Source organism: Gobius niger, assembly GCF_951799975.1.
Source record: "Gobius niger genome assembly, chromosome: 19".
NCBI lineage: Eukaryota > Metazoa > Chordata > Actinopteri > Gobiiformes > Gobiidae > Gobius > Gobius niger.
This window is the reverse complement of record NC_136870.1, coordinates 2,095,270-2,111,026: the sequence shown is the minus strand read 5'-3', so window position 1 is coordinate 2,111,026 and position 15,757 is coordinate 2,095,270. Positions and strand designations below refer to the sequence as shown.

The 15,757-nt window shown below is 43.1% G+C and overlaps 1 protein-coding gene across 1 annotated transcript in view; it reads right to left on the bottom strand.

The window, feature by feature from the left end:
- The window catches only part of LOC306979111 (uncharacterized protein), a 60,653-nt gene that overhangs the window by 8,775 nt on the left and 36,121 nt on the right, over nt 1-15,757 (bottom strand). The window contains exons 30-40 of the mRNA XM_079577928.1: nt 14,506-14,687; nt 10,410-10,669; nt 5,155-5,380; nt 4,736-4,919; nt 4,277-4,400; nt 4,121-4,207; nt 3,858-4,046; nt 2,403-2,668; nt 2,173-2,318; nt 1,424-1,508; nt 616-739 (exon numbers count right to left, since the gene is read on the bottom strand). Of these exons, the coding sequence (XP_079434054.1) occupies nt 616-739; nt 1,424-1,508; nt 2,173-2,318; nt 2,403-2,668; nt 3,858-4,046; nt 4,121-4,207; nt 4,277-4,400; nt 4,736-4,919; nt 5,155-5,380; nt 10,410-10,669; nt 14,506-14,687 (1,873 nt within the window). The remainder of the gene's footprint in view (nt 1-615; nt 740-1,423; nt 1,509-2,172; nt 2,319-2,402; nt 2,669-3,857; nt 4,047-4,120; nt 4,208-4,276; nt 4,401-4,735; nt 4,920-5,154; nt 5,381-10,409; nt 10,670-14,505; nt 14,688-15,757) is intronic.

The following is a 15,757-nucleotide window of genomic DNA, read 5'->3' as shown; positions in this document are numbered from 1 at the left end:
AACTTAAGTGGAGTTCAAAGGATATTTTAACACAATTCAAGATAATAACTACATAATTGTTTGCAATCTGTGTTCAATATGTTCAGAACAAAAAGAAAACTTATTTAAATCTCATCAAATGTAGAAATGTAGAAAGCCTTTGGGGAGCTAATTGGAAAGGCCTGGCGAGCGACCGGTAACTGCCATGGGTATGATTCCATTCTATCTACAAGACGCTACAGTTCCATATCAGCCATGCACAGCACTTCGCTCTCAAAACGCAGGGCTTCTCCTCGAGTCTATAAACTCACAGTAGGAGGTCGAGTCTTTACTTCCAGCTCATGTTAAAGAACCAGAACCACAGTCTCTTTATTTCAGACCAGGCTCAAAACGTTCCTCTTGGACATAGCTTATGGTCAGGTCAGAGGAACAACACACTGAGCCCTATCCTCTGGTTCTCCTTCCTGTGTACACTTTATCTTTAAACTAAGCTACACTATTCCCTTTATCTGCTATTCACGTAGTGTCCCTGGTGGTTTCGGTTTCTGATGCCCTCATATCTGAGCGACCCTTTCAATGTCTGAGTGTGTTTATAAACCAGTCCCATTGGTGCAGCCCTGTGTGTGAGACTAGTACCTCTGTCCAGGCTGGGATCAGGCTGGGGCGGTTTGGGAGGCTCTGGGACCTCCCAGCGCTCCTCCTCCTCTGGAAGTTCTCTGATGTCCTCCTTCTGCAGGTACCGCTTCAGCGCTGCAGGCTCCTGCGCACACATCACAAATCACCATCGTTTTAATGGGGTAAACTTAAAGAACACTCTCACTGGATCTACCAAAGTGTTTTAAAATCGTACTCCCAGTACTTCTTAAGTATTTCTTAAACGTTTGATTTGTTTGGGCTACTTTCCCCCCTTTGACTAAATGACTACTAAATAATGTAGGCCCCATGCCCTTCACGCTCAAATGTAGTGACTAACCCATATTTAGCTTCCTGAACATAAAAGCCAAGGTATATGCTAATCCAAACACACCTGGCCTCGGTATATAAAAGCAAACACGCTAAAGGCGGCATGTGTGGAGCTGACAGGTCCATCTTCAGGAATATCAAGGATGCCACATTCCCATTCAGAAACGCGGCCTGATTTGAGCTAAGCCTCTCCGGTCGGAGCGGAGCTGAATGGGTGTTTCAGATATGTGAGGCATGCAGTACGGTGTTATGAAATATTAATCAAAGAGCGAGCGCGGATTTAACTTTATTGACACCGGGAAAGCTCTCACAGATGCTAATGAGTGCGCTCACAGACTGAAGGCTCATTATATAACGCCCAGAATGTAAAAACATACTGTAATATAAGCATTTCAAAGGAAGATCTGAGTTGAAGAGAGAGGGTGCTTCATTTTACCCATCGAGAGAGAAGTCGATACAGTCATTATCGCGGTAAACTCACCGAGAGCGAGGTGATGAGGCCGCTCAGGAAATGCATCAGCTCCTTCCTCTGGGACACCTCGGAGCAGAACAGCTTCACCAGCTCCCTGCGACACAACAACACTCACATGGATGTGTATATATAGAAGATTATTCCAGACTCAAACATTCAAGTGGACACGTCACGCACATTTGTGACTTCTACAGTCATTTCGAACTGTATAATATATCATTATGTCATGTATGGAAAAGAGTGAGGACCTGTGTGAATGATGAACAGAAAAACAGGAAACACAAGTTTTCACTTTTAGCATATGGCATACCAATAAATCCATGGTGCAGTAATGAACACACTTCAAGTAAAGCTCTGCTCTGAACAGGTCCACTGATGTTTTGAAGAGAAGAATGTTTCATTTACAGTACATATGACAAAGCTCTAGCTGGGCCATTTCAGCTGTGATGATGGCTGAAGGAAGGCATCTTGTTTTTGGGTGCGGTGCTGTGGCACAAGAAGGCTTTTGTTTGTAGTGAAATTCTTGCAGCTGTTTTAGTGTCAGGCGTGTGAGCTCTGAGGCCCACATTACTGTGAGTGGTTGGAGAGACCGATGCCGCACATAAGCTCTCTGCACACAAATGACCTGTGACTCTGGGTGCGATCTCTGGACACTGTGGTCCTTCCTTTCTCGACGTTTTTCCATTAAGGATTAGCGATGTCTTACACAAATCAACAAATAGTTAAAGAAAACATCAACTGCTGTATGCAGACAGTACCTGCAGATGTCCAGTTTGGCCCCCAGGTGGTCTTTCTGGATGTACAGCTCCTTCTGGTCTTTGAGCAGACAGATGACGTCCTCCATCTCGATGATGCTGTCTCTGTCTGGGACGTCCAGCTGGTATAGGCGGTACAGCTTCCCTACCTACAACAGGCAGGTCAAACGTAGCTCCTACAGTCAGAGTCCAGGGATGTTTTTAAACGTAAAGAAAGTGGGGTTCCGTGGTACCTGTCTAAAGGAGAGTTTCTTGACCCTCTCTGCGATGTCGTTCTCCTCCAGTTCGGAGTACAGCTCGGACATGTCTTCCCGGTGGTAGAGGAACCTCTGGATGTATGGGACCACAGAACGCACCATCTCCTGCATACTGACACACGGCCGCAGGCTCTCCGTCTGCGCCTCGCTCTGCACACAGGCCGACAGACGCTTGATTCCACAGATCTCCAGGAACAAGTCCCGCTCCTCCTCTTCAAACGCAGGCCGATCCACAGACTGACCTGAGATCACAGTCAAACCGTCAGCTCAAAAACATGCATTTACCATTCGATTTACTTAGTGAGTGACTCTAGTAAGCTAAGTTATACTTTAATCTCTGCATTTGACCCAATCAGTGTCGCTGGGTGACCTGTAGGAGCAGTGACCTCCCAGCATGGGCTGGCGCACGGGGACCCATCTCCATGATGTGGAGCCAGGCTGGTGGTCAGAAACACCAGGCTGGAGGATTAACCTATTGCGCATGTTTTTACCACTAACCTACGCAGACACGGGGGGAACATGCAAACTCCACAAAGAAAGGCCCCGTCCAGAAATAATTGCCAAATTGCGTCTAAACGAGTCATAGCTGCACAGCGCCTCGTTCCTCTCTTTGGACTGGGACATTTACATTTTCACCCACAGTTCTGCCAGAATCAGCAGACAGGACAAACACGTTGCTCTTTCTGAAAGTTCATCTGTGTGCGTGGAATGGTGGAAGTGCACAAGAATAAATTAAGGCCTGCCTTAATCTGAATGAACCCACAGAACAAACTCAACCTCTACAACAGGGTAAGTCAGGCCCAGGGCCCAAAACTAGCCCTCCACCATATATCCTCTAGTCCCCCAGATGATTATAAGAACATTTATTACACACAACAGAGCCACCTGAAATCTCGGACTCCCTGTTTGAGCTACATGAGCAACAATACTACTATTTGTACCAAGCATGGGTGGGTCACCATGAGGTCCTTTTTTGATTCTGCAAAAAAAATGGCTTGTGAAAAGCAAACGCTTTCTAACAGCTCCTTCCATGTTTCAGGCCTGTGCTGACAGCAGTGTGGTGATAATGCGGTTACTGTGACAACAAAGCACATGCTACATAAAGCCATACAACACCCTCTCTTTTAAGGGACTATAAGGAGTTTAAAAACGTTAAAATTATGTATTTTCTTCCCCCTACATGTTCCAACAATGTCCTAATGTGTAGAATGAGCCCAGACCTGTTCACCACAACTGCCTCTAAAATCCTGCACTCCGTCACTCAAAACGGTGTTACTTCGGGTCCGAATTGCCGTCATGTACAAGCTTAATATAGAAGGTGCAGTTACATGTATGACCTGAGGTGGCAGTAGTGAGTATAAAATTGCTAACTTGAATCTAGCCCCTTTAAAGTACTGTAGCTGTAGCACACACAGACTTGCTCAAACGTACCAGGCTTGGTGCTCCTGCCCTTCTTCAGGGCCGTCTTCTTCTCCGCTGGAGGCAGGTTGAGCAGGCACACGTCCTTGTGAGGTCTAAAGACCTTCTCCAGCTCCCGGCTGTCACAGATCATGGGCTTACGGGACAGACTCACCCACGTGTTGTCCTTCGTGGGGAACACTCTCAGATCAGACACCATTCCTACACACCGGGAGAAAAGTCTGTCAGTCAGGGATTCCCAAACCTTTTTCTTGTATTCTTTGTTGCTGTTTCACCTTTGAGAGTGGAGCAATAAGCAGCGTTGAGCCTGGGCTGGGTGTGGTCATCATAGTCCAGAGTCATTTCCGTTTTGCACTTGTGAGCTGTTGAATGATCAGGTGAGTGAAATGGATACAGACACAAAGCTACATTAGAGTTAGAGTTAGAGCTACCCAGCGTGGCGTAGAGCACGGACACGTCCTGGAGCAAATCACTGGACGGGGGGGACGAGGAGCACACCACCTCCAACAGACCCACATACTGCTTTATGTTGGGGCTCCGGTCCACGTTCAGCAGCTGCAGAGAACAAGGAACAACTCAAACACTAGTGAAGAAATATGTTAATGACAATGTGATCCAACATGACCCTTTAAAACCATCACACGGCGATGACATTAAGCCTATGTGGTGCACGTGCTGCTGCTGTGATGTCTATACTGTCCGACAAAACCAGAGAGGGGCCCGAGTGTGAACAGCTTATCATCACGTGTGTGTGCTGTTTATTACGGGGAAGCAGAGAGGAGAGCATTTGCTTTTGTTTGCATCCTGAGCCAGTTGTAATTTATTTCTGAACATTTGGACAACTTTATGGGAATGACGTAATATTTAATGTATGTATGACAAGTGTATACCCTGGTGAAGAAGTCCTTCATGCCCTCCAGGCTGTTGTAGAAGGGGGCCAGCACTCGGGGGTTCTGCACTGGGCTGGAGCTGCTCTGGGTCAGGCTTTTGTATCGGAGGAACATGGAGGTGGGGTCGCTCCAGCAGACCTCCTTCAGGTGGTAGAAGCGGCCCGTAACCCACTCCTCGCTGTGCCTGCAGACAGTAAGCATTACTGCCTCTGGGGTCTTGGATACAGATATACAATCAGAACAGAGATGTCAATAAAGAATCTGCAGGTCTAATACAGGACTTGAGACCTGAAGACATAGTTAAAAATGCATTTATTTTTGCGTTTGCTCCATGTACTTTTCACACCAAGGACTTGAGAGAACTGCTAAACTAATACATGAATCCCATGTTTGGAGAGGTCTAAACTCATGGTCCGTACCGTTGTTGCAGCACAAAGACAGCAGGTGTGTGTTGGAAGAGCTCCTTCAGCCCACTCTGGGGGCAGTTCTTGTTCAGGTAGGAGTAGACCGTGTGGATGTGCTCTACGGTGGAGGTGAACTCTGCACCCTCAGACTCAGACTCCTGCTCCTCAGCCTGGGCTCCCACACTCCACTTCTTCAGGTGCTCAGTGATCAGAGAGTCCACCGTCACCGTCTCCCTCATGCCTGGACAAAAACAATCCTCACATTTAAGGAAGGCTAGAAGGTGGACACTGCATCGAGAAACCACAGAGCATTAGGCTGGAATAAACTATTTTCTATGAAATACAGCATCCTTCTTTTCCTCTCAGCAATGAACCGAGTAAACCACAATGCTCAGTTTGGAGCTGGGAGTTTAAATAGCAACGGATGCACAAGAGGATGTACCAACACGGCAGAGAAAGCTCCATCAGCCCTCAGTCAGCAGAGATGCGCAGTGGAAAACAAGACAAAGGCTTGGATGTCTTGGCTGAACTCTGTTTTCTGTCATTTTAGGTTTTTATATGCACATATAAAAGGATTACATTGTTGATATATTAGTTACACAGATTTTGTTCAGAGGGGATGTTGAGTATCTTGTTTAGTTTTATAGTAATATTTATAAGGGATCACAGGTACAAAAAAATCCCTCTGAAAAAAAACCTTCCAAAATAGTTGAGTCAGATCCTGTAAAGTGTGGAGTCTGTAGAAGCGACTAAAATGGAGATGTTGTTAGAGTGGAATGAAAACAGCCCTAGAGTTTAGTCCCTTTGTCTGCACATCTTTAGCAGCTGCTGTCTCCAAAGGAAGTGACCATATTTGGATAACAGCATCATCTCAGTCACAGTTTTTTGTACAACACAGGTACTAAATGTGTCAATATTTCTGAATAATTCAGTGTGGGAAACCAGCTGGTGTGCTGCAATGTTATTAGCAGGAATTGACTTTTATTGACATAACTTCAAAACATAACAACGCCGCCCAAGAAGTGACTTCCTGTTTCCATCCAGCACGCCAAAATTAAAGAACACAGCTCGTCTCATTGATTAGTTCAGCAGGTACAACATCACAAGGATGTTAAATACACCAGTGGTATGCCGTCCATACAAGCAGAGCAAGCAGTGATTGCCCAATCAAATCTAAAAAATAAATAAATAAATAAATAAACTTCAAGTCAAAACCGTAAAAATAGGCATTAACTACTATCAACTGGTCTCAAACGCCTCCTTGAGACAGGTGCCCTTTACTACGCTCTAGTGGCCATTTGTGGAACTGCCTGGTTGACAAAGCCCCGCACACGTTCATGTTGTAGACCACGCGGCTTCCTTCTGTAATGTGTGAGTGTCTTAGGTAAGCGGAGTCACCAGTGCGCTCTGAGGACTCATCTATGTTCAAGAGCAGATTTTATAAGGTCATGAGTAAGCGGAGCGTTGTCCCGGTTATGGCCTCTCTGCGCATGCGTGAGTGAGCGGAGGCACCGAAGGATCCCGCCAAACTCCAGCAGAGAAAATAGTGAAGACAATGTTTGAGTAATGATTGTAGGTTAGGACAGGTTTGTGAGGGTCCAGGATGCAGTTGGAGCAGGGGCAGAAAACGGAAAGTACGGACTATTACACCGAGTGGACATTCAAAGTGACGGGACCTTTTCTTCATACAAGACCAATGAGGCTTGGGGCTGGACCAGGACGCTGAAGGTGAGTGTGGGCGAGGCTTGGGGCTGGACCAGGACGCTGAAGGTGAGTGTGGGAGAGGCTTGGGGCTGGACCAGGACGCTGAAGGTGAGTGTGGGAGAGGCTTGGGGCTGGACCAGGACGCTAAAGGTGAGTGTGGGAGAGGCTGTTGAGTGAGTGAATGTGTGTACGTGAAGTGCCATGAAGCAGCATAGAGTCGAAATGTCCATCAATCTTTATGGACTGGAGACACATTGATGGGATGTCTTAGTATTTTGGAAAGTAAACAAACATAGGCCTATTGTGTATGTTGCGTTATCGGTTTGTGTCTGGGTGGTCGATGCAGTAGCACATACGCATCAGAGAGTATTTTGGTCATATAGCGCCCATTACACATACACTGCGTTCCAAATTATTATGCAAATGACATTTTTCTAAGATTTTCTAAATTGTCAACTCAAATGAGAGTCAGCATAATTTTCAAGTCTTTAACTGGTCGAGGATCATTTAAATGTGGTGGAAAAAAATTCCTAGTGATAACAGTATTTTTTTCAAAAATAAATATAGTAAAAACCTCAAAATCCACTGTTCCAAGTTATTATGCAACTCATCGTTTCAATACATTTTAAAGCTCGTAATTAACTGAAAATGGTCATTTGTTGTATTTGTAGCATTAGGAGGTCATACTTACTGAAATCAAAAGCTATTTTAATCAAAACAATATTAACAGGTCAAGTTATATTTTAACATAGGAGCCCTTGTGTGATAGCAGCTTCAAAATTCTTAAATCCATTAAAATTGTAAGTTTTTGGACAGTTTCTGCTTGGATTTCTTTGCAGGATGTTAGAATAGCCTCCCAGAGCTGCCGTTTGGATGAAAACTGCCTCCCACCCTCATAGAAGTTTTTTTGTTGAGGCTCCAAAGGTTCTCAATAGGGTTGAAGTCAGGGGAGGAGGGGGTCCACATCATGAGTTTCTCTCCTTTTATGCCCATAGCAGCCAGTGATGCAGAGGTTTTCTTTACAGCAGGACATGGTGTGTTGTCATGCATGAAGAGGATTTCGTTAGGGAAAGCACGGCTCTTCTTTATGTAGCATAGAAGACAGTGGTCAGTCAGAAACTCCACATATTTTTCAAAGGTCATTTTCACACCTTCAGGGAGCCTAAAATGGCCTAAAGGGGCCGACCAGCTCTCTCACCATGATTCTGGCCCAAAACATGACTCCTCTACCTCTTTACTGACGTCACAGCCTTGTTGGGACATTGTGGCCATTCACCAACCATTCACTACTCCATTGAGTTGACCATCCATGGCTATACGGCGCTCATCAGTGAACAAGACTGTTTGAAAATGAGTCCTCATGTATTTCTGAGCCACTGCAGCCGTTTCTGTTCATCAGCATTCAATTAACCATTTAGGGGAGGCCCGGATAGAAGGTTTATGCACAACTGCAGCCTCTGGAGGGTCCTACACCTTGATGTTTTGGGGACTCCAGAGGCACCAGCAGCTTCAAATACCTGTCTGCTGCTTTGTAGCATCTGTTCTCATAATCTGATGTGTTTGTCTGGCAGAAACCGTCCATATTATGCCTTTATCGGCACAAAACGGAGTGTGCTCTGAATCATCCACAAATCTCTTATCAGTATGATGATTACGCCTAATATTTCATGAAATATCGAAGGTTTTCATACCTAGACCAAGGCATTCAACTATTTCACACTTTTCATCAGCAGAAAGACCCTTTTTCTTTCCCATATTGCTTGAAAATGATGATCTGCATAATAAAGTGGAACACCCTTTTTCAGTAGTTTTTCCCTTAACTGGGCTTAACCTGACAACTAATAATCCCAGATCTCTGAAATTTAGGTCAGTGATTCATAGAGCCCCAAGACACGATACCATCCATGAGTTTCATTATTATTGCTTTTTTTTTAACCTTTTTGACACAAAAATCCAATTTGCATAATAATTTGGAACGCAGTGTAAATACAGTTATTCATTTATTTTTCATTTTATTTATTAACTAATAACTAGTGTATTTTATACAGATTTTCGGGCATAAGGATCGCATCACATAAACAGCGTATTGCTTTTATTTTCCCGTGGGTGCATCAGAATACAGTAAATCAAATATGATTTTTCAAATTTTCCTGGGGGGGGTCTCCCTCCTTAAGTCCCAGGCCACTGCTTGCCTAACTCAAAAAGTCACGGCACGCCACGGAAATACACACATTTAAATGCACACATTTGAAGTGTTTTGTCTGTTTATAGTTAGGCAGAAAGAAAGTTGAACTAATGAATAGGATGGTGCTTTTATTTTGGCGGAAGTCACTTCTTGATGATTTGAAGTTATCCACAGAGTCAATTCTCTGGCTTGCGAGTCACAAAATGTCATGAAATAAGCGTGACAAAAGGAGTTTGGTCTTTATTCACTCTGATGTGGGAGAAAAGTAGCTAACATCTCAACACTGACCACCTTGTGAAAAAAAATCTGTATTTTCACCTGCAGAGTCTCCACTTAAAAGTACGGTCATGTTAAATGCAATAATAATCATGTAATAATTATGTAAAGCTTCTACTTCATAACAAGTGTTAAAGAATAAAATAGGATAAAATAAAGGAAAGGACTTTATTTGTTTAGTGCCTTTCACAGACATGTCACACATGGGACGATTTTACATTCACTCTACATATGGAGCCATGGCTGCCCTTTGGGACCAGAGGTTACATTAATCTTATCTTGGATGAGCTCTTACAAGTTGTATCACTGCCTTGCTAGCTAACTTTCCTGACCTGGGCGCTAACAACAACACGGGGAAGAAAACCACGTTGCATACGCGGTTAAAGGCTAATAATATGGAGTGCTCTTCTCACGTAAATCTCAGGACGAGCTCATCTAAACCCCCCCCCCCCCCCCTCTCTTTCCCTCCCCGTGTGCGTAGTGGGCGGCGCGTAGTGCAGTGATGGAACTGGTAAACATTGTCCCGTTCACCCACCGTTTCTTACATTCCGTTAAAATTGAAAAAAAAAAATGCAAATAATAAGCTCCACTTTACATTTGTATGAGCGTAATCTGAGCCTTGATATGGAGGAGCAGGTGACGCTCTGATAGTCGTCTCCTCTGAGACTTTAACGCACAAGTTTATGCACATTTCTGCTGCAAAATGTACTGTGACTGTTCAGATCAGGTTTAGTTTAGCTCCATTTATCCTGCAATCTCACATTTTTACTAACATAAATAACATGCAGCCTATATATATAAACATTTATAAAAAATAAAAAAAATGCTTATGAGAGATTAATTCATGAAGGATAAAAATTGCTCATGACGGATTTTTTTTAAACCCTGTCCTTCAAAATGAAGGAGAGAAATTATCCCGAGCGAAACCACTGTTTGGGACAGACTGACAGAAGCACCAGTGGACCCTATGACCACCACGCGTCATTCATCCTAGCCTATAAAGCACTTGATCGCCCTTTCAGATTGCACTGACTTTATTTTAAACTCACCCTTTAACCCAACCTAAAAGGTTACCAACAGTAAATGTGATGAACAGCGTCTTTACCTAGTTTCCTGGAGAACTCACTGGGCTGGAGGTCCACGTACCACACGTGAGTCCCCAGCAGCCCCCTGATCTCCTCTGAGGACAGATACACCGAGCTGGGACACATGAAGCTCCTCTCCTCCTGACCGCTCTGTAGGGGGCGCTGTGCTGGGACCCACTCCAGACGGCACAGGTGGTAGTAAAAGGAGGAATTGGTGCTTTTGATGACCCGGCCGTCGCTGTCGATCATCTGGGCGGTCAGGTACTGGGAGTAACGGTGTCTGGAACACAGGTAATGTATTTGTCAAGTTATCTACATTTGATAATACAAGGAAGGCTGTACAAGGGAATAAGGCTGCACAATACTATATATATCGCAAAATATTATATGTATATCTCGTGATATTAGGTCAAGCAATATCCCCATTGCAAGAAGCCACAAAATAACATCACTAAAGTCTTCATCTGACTGAGATAGACACATTTTCTGCAAACTGCCAAAAACAAACAATGGACAGACCTTAAAATGTGTAAAAGTTCAGTTTTAGTGAAACATTTTCTAATTTAGTTCAATTTCACCCTCATTTTGATCCTGATTTTGTGTTTTTTGATTACTTCTGCTGAAAAACTTGCAATTTCTGTTTAAACTGAATGTAACATATAGTGTTGAAATGGTTTAATGAAATATCACAATAATATTGTGCAATATTGTACCAACATATTGCATATCGCAAGTTACTTCAATATTGTGCTGCCCTACAAGAGATTCTGAAACTTACCACCAGATCCAGGACTGAAACCAGTTCTAAACTAGAGCAGAATCTTATATTATCCACAGTAACTCTGGGGTTAACCCTGGTCTAGTGGCTCTATGAAGCTGGATCACTTGCCAATCATTTTCTATCTTTATGATAACATGCCCTGAGCTTAACTGCTTCAGATCAGGTTAAGTTCCCAAGAGAAGAAGACAGCTCTTGGACCAATCAGAATTCTCTGGTCTTTGAGCCCAGTGTGTGGGAGAGAATTAGAATTATACCATTTATAAAGGAGCAGCATTGTGCCGGAACTTTATAAATGCTTTGGTAATACTCTGTAGGAGTTGATTTTAAATGTCACTGGGCTGACTGTTTACACGCTGCTTGGTTCAGCATTCGGCCCCTGGGGCTGCCAGAGTGCAGTGCATGGATCTGTTATTCATTGATAATATTCATGAAGTTATACCCTAATGTGTCGATGGCGTTGCTGTAACTAAACCAGGTCAAAACCAAGACTGTGCCATATTGCGAGCTTTATTCGTTATTTTTTATGTTTTTGTATTCGGGTAAGCCCCATGTTGGACGGACCATGTGCTACTCTGATCTCAGGTAAATCCACTTGCCCATCACGGCCATTGGAGCTCGTCTTTGTACAGAATAAGTCAGGTCTGTAGCCTTTAGTGCCATGGTGGGCTTTCTGCTGCCCTGTTTTGGTTTGTTTTCTTGCGTTTATGTCCTTGATGTTTTATTTTGACATGTTTTTTGGTCTGTTGTGATTTTCTGTTGGACTTCCCTCTTGTTAATTGCCTGCCTCGCCCTAATTGTCTCACCTGTGCCCTGTTTCCTCAAGTATTTCTACCCCTGTGTTTCCCTTGTTCTTTGTCAGTTCATTGTCTTAATGTCCGAGTCTGTTTTTCAGTTGCTCCTGTTTTATTTGGGGCTTTTGTCAACGTCCCGGATCACAAATAGCTGCTGTGGACAATTCAAAGATTACTCAAACATGCATGAAGGGCTCGAAACACCACTCGAGTATGCTTTTGATGAGGGAACAACATCTTACATTATACATTAATGTACATATACATTCATTGCAATTGAATCGGGCTCGACCAATACAGATTATTTGGGTCCGATACCGATATGTAGGGGGTAGGCCGATATAAAGGCTGATTTTAAACTAATTTGATATAATTCTTTTTATCTGTCAAATACAGTAATGCACATAAAAGTGAAGGTTTCAATCATAGAAAGATATAGAAACATGCTGTATCCATTAGAGCCCGATGCCGATATGCAGTGGGATACAACATCAGCATACTCTATTTATCACAATACACAATATACCAACCCATAAATCACTACATCACTTTTCAGTCATTAGTCATTTAAAACGCTGAAATCAGAATCAAAACAAGTCCACATAAGCAATATTAAACTGCTCCCTCTAAACCAAAACACACAGAGGGAGATTATCCAATTACGTTATGTAACAGAAACTAATCTAATTGTTTTGTACTTTTAATTGTGATCCAATAGTCATTTTTACCAAGAACAGTAAAAAGCCTCCGTTCTCTCGCCATTTCTCTGAACCGCTGGCCTCATGCGCATCGGCAGCTGCCAGCGCCAAAATGTAATCCACATTAATCTGTCCCTCGTCTCAGATAATCCACACGTACAAAAGGCTTTTAGCGTCGCCCCGTGTTACCTCCGTCAGAACAAAATGGAAACACAAGACACCCTAGTGACCTCGAGCTGTTGGAAATAACAGACGAATATCTGCCGATCCCAAAAACACTTGTTTTGAAAAGTATTGAGATTTGAAGTCAAGCTTAAATTCATCGTGGGGAGGTCTAAAGTACAGGGTTAGACACTTTTTGACAATATTATGCTTGGACTTTTTTGGAAACCTTAATCACTGGTGAAACTGCCAGTAATTATTCTCTCTGAATAATCATTAGCATTTACACAAAGTGACAGAAAGGATTGCCTGACAGTGGATCTATCACCCGCAGCCTGGTCATCTGCCGGAGAAGCCATTACAAAGACACGTAGAACTATGTGCTTTTGCAGGTCTTGAATCACTGCAGTCTTCAGTTCAGCGTTTAGAGATGATGACACACCTGGGGCTGAGCTCGGGGTAACGATTACTCAAAGATGTGCGAGTGGCTCCAAACTAGGGCTACAACTAACAATTATTTTGGTAATCAATTAATCTACCGATTATTTTTACGATTAATCGATGAATCGCTTGGCTGTGAATGGTGTATGAAAATTGTATTTTTTTCATTTATTTTTAATCACATAAAGCTAAAGGGGCATCTCTTGAGGACATGTTGATGGAGTAAACTTAAACTGTGTTGTAAAGTGTTTTTGTAGTGCCAGTTCTGCTTTATTAATTGGATGAGACACAGACAGATATCTATGCAATTTTCAATGTACAAAACTCTACAAACCCTAACTTGAAAAACAAAGTAGGCTTCCATCAAAAATAAAAAATGTTCATGTAATTTTTGCTCTTTTTAAGTCTGTGTTTACTAGAAAACGATTAATCGATTACTAAAATAGTTGACAACTATTTCAATAATCGATTAGTTGTCGATTAATCGATTAGTTGTTTCAGCCCTACTCCAAATACAACTCCAGGTATGATTTGATGAGGGGACAATATTGTTATTATAAATGGATCAAATCTTGCAAGAGTTGATTTCTATTGTAAGTGATACCCCCCTTTAAATCAGAAATGATGCAAACATCCTTCATGATATTTCAATGATGGCAAGGCTTAGGCTAGATTAAAGGGACTATACAGAGTTAAAAATGTTCAAACTAAGTATTTTCCTCACCTACATGTTCCAGCCTGTCCTAATGTGTAGAATGAGCTCAGGCCTGTTCACCACAACTTCCTCTAAAATCCTGCACTGTCACTCACAAAGGTGTAAATTCATACATTTGTCATATCTAACCAAATGCTTGCCTGTTTTGGTGATCAGTGTTGCATGCTGGGAAAATGGAAACCTAGTTTATTAGCAACAGCTGTTTCTGGTCTGGGACTCCTGCATCTCTTGTTTGGAAACATTCAGAAAGATCCACCACTTTGCCTTTGCTTAAATGCAGCACAGAGGGGCAGAGACTTGAAACGTATATATAAACGTATAAAAAACTTAAAAAAGGAAAAACATAAAGCTCCCTCAAAGGAACTGGTCTCAACTGGTCTGTCCTGTCCCGCTCAGGAGCTTCTGTCTCTTAACTGGGGCTCGGAGCAATAGAAGCTGCTAGTGTAGAATAAAACATGTTCTAATGTGCCTGGGTACAAGCTTCTAGATGTGATTGTGATGTTAATAATGCAACGTGGTGAGCAGTACCCGGAGTCCCAGTTGCTGACCAGCAGCTCCAGGAGCGTCAGTCTCTGCTGGAGGAGGAGGGGGGCAGAAAGCTGAGCCGTGGCCAGGCTGTAGAACTCCTCGCAGGGGTAATCATCGATCACACAGTCCTCGGAGTGGCTCTGGGTCCACCGCAAGCTCTCCACCGACCACGGACTGGACGCCTGCAGCAACAGGACAGAGTAGAAGTGAATACAGAATACATTGGAAATTCCAGCTGCTGCAGTTATTTCCTGGAAATATCCAACTCGTTCACGACTCAAGGTCATAAAATAAACATTGTGAAGGGAAAGTTTAGTCTTTTTTATACTACTTAAAGGGACTAGACCCGGGGTGGGCAATTCATTTTCAGAAGTCTGAATTGAGTCGGAGGGCCACATCAACAATAACCCATATCGGGATATAAGTATAATATATGGGGAGTGTATCGCCAGGGTCCATAAACAAAAGCTCCAAAATAAAAAAAATGTTTTGATTGGGAAAATACATTATTTTTCAATAAATGAATAATAATGAGCCTGACGGGCTGTATTTTGCCCAGGTCTGGACTAGACGGAGTTTAAAAATGTTAAAATGTATTTTCCACCCTCTACATGCTCCAACAATGTCCTAAAGTGCACAGATGACATGAAGGACAATAAGGAACTCTGCATAGAGTCTAAAAACTTCACCAAAGGAAACCTGTGTATTCAGAAAGGGTTCATCTCAGGGCAAATAGCATTAAATAGAAACTTCTAATGACATGTGTTGAGCCATTGTCCTTCATTAAGATGTAATGGCTGTCTTATTATAGTAATGTTTGAATCATTTATTTAACAGTCCCTTAAAGGAACAGGCCACAGTTTTTCCATACTGAGATATGTTCTTACCTGAGCTTAGACGAGTTGATACGTACCTGTCTGGTCTTTGTGTGTGCCCTCAGTCACGCAAAACGACTAAAGATGTTGTTAGCATTTGGCCTCTCCCAATAGTAAGCAAGTAATCTCAATGTATTCCTATAGCTCCAAACGGGGTGAAGTTAGAAACGACCACGCTCTTCCACGGGCACAAACAAAGACCAGACGGGTACGTATCAACTCGTCTAAGCTCAGGTAAGAACATATCTCAGCATGGCCAGCGTGGCCTATTCCTTTAACGCCTCGTTGTAATGGCTGACAGTAACAATTAACAACAAAGTTTCACCTTGACACCTCGGATACAAAAGCTCAGGCTACAGTCAGCGTGCTGACCATGT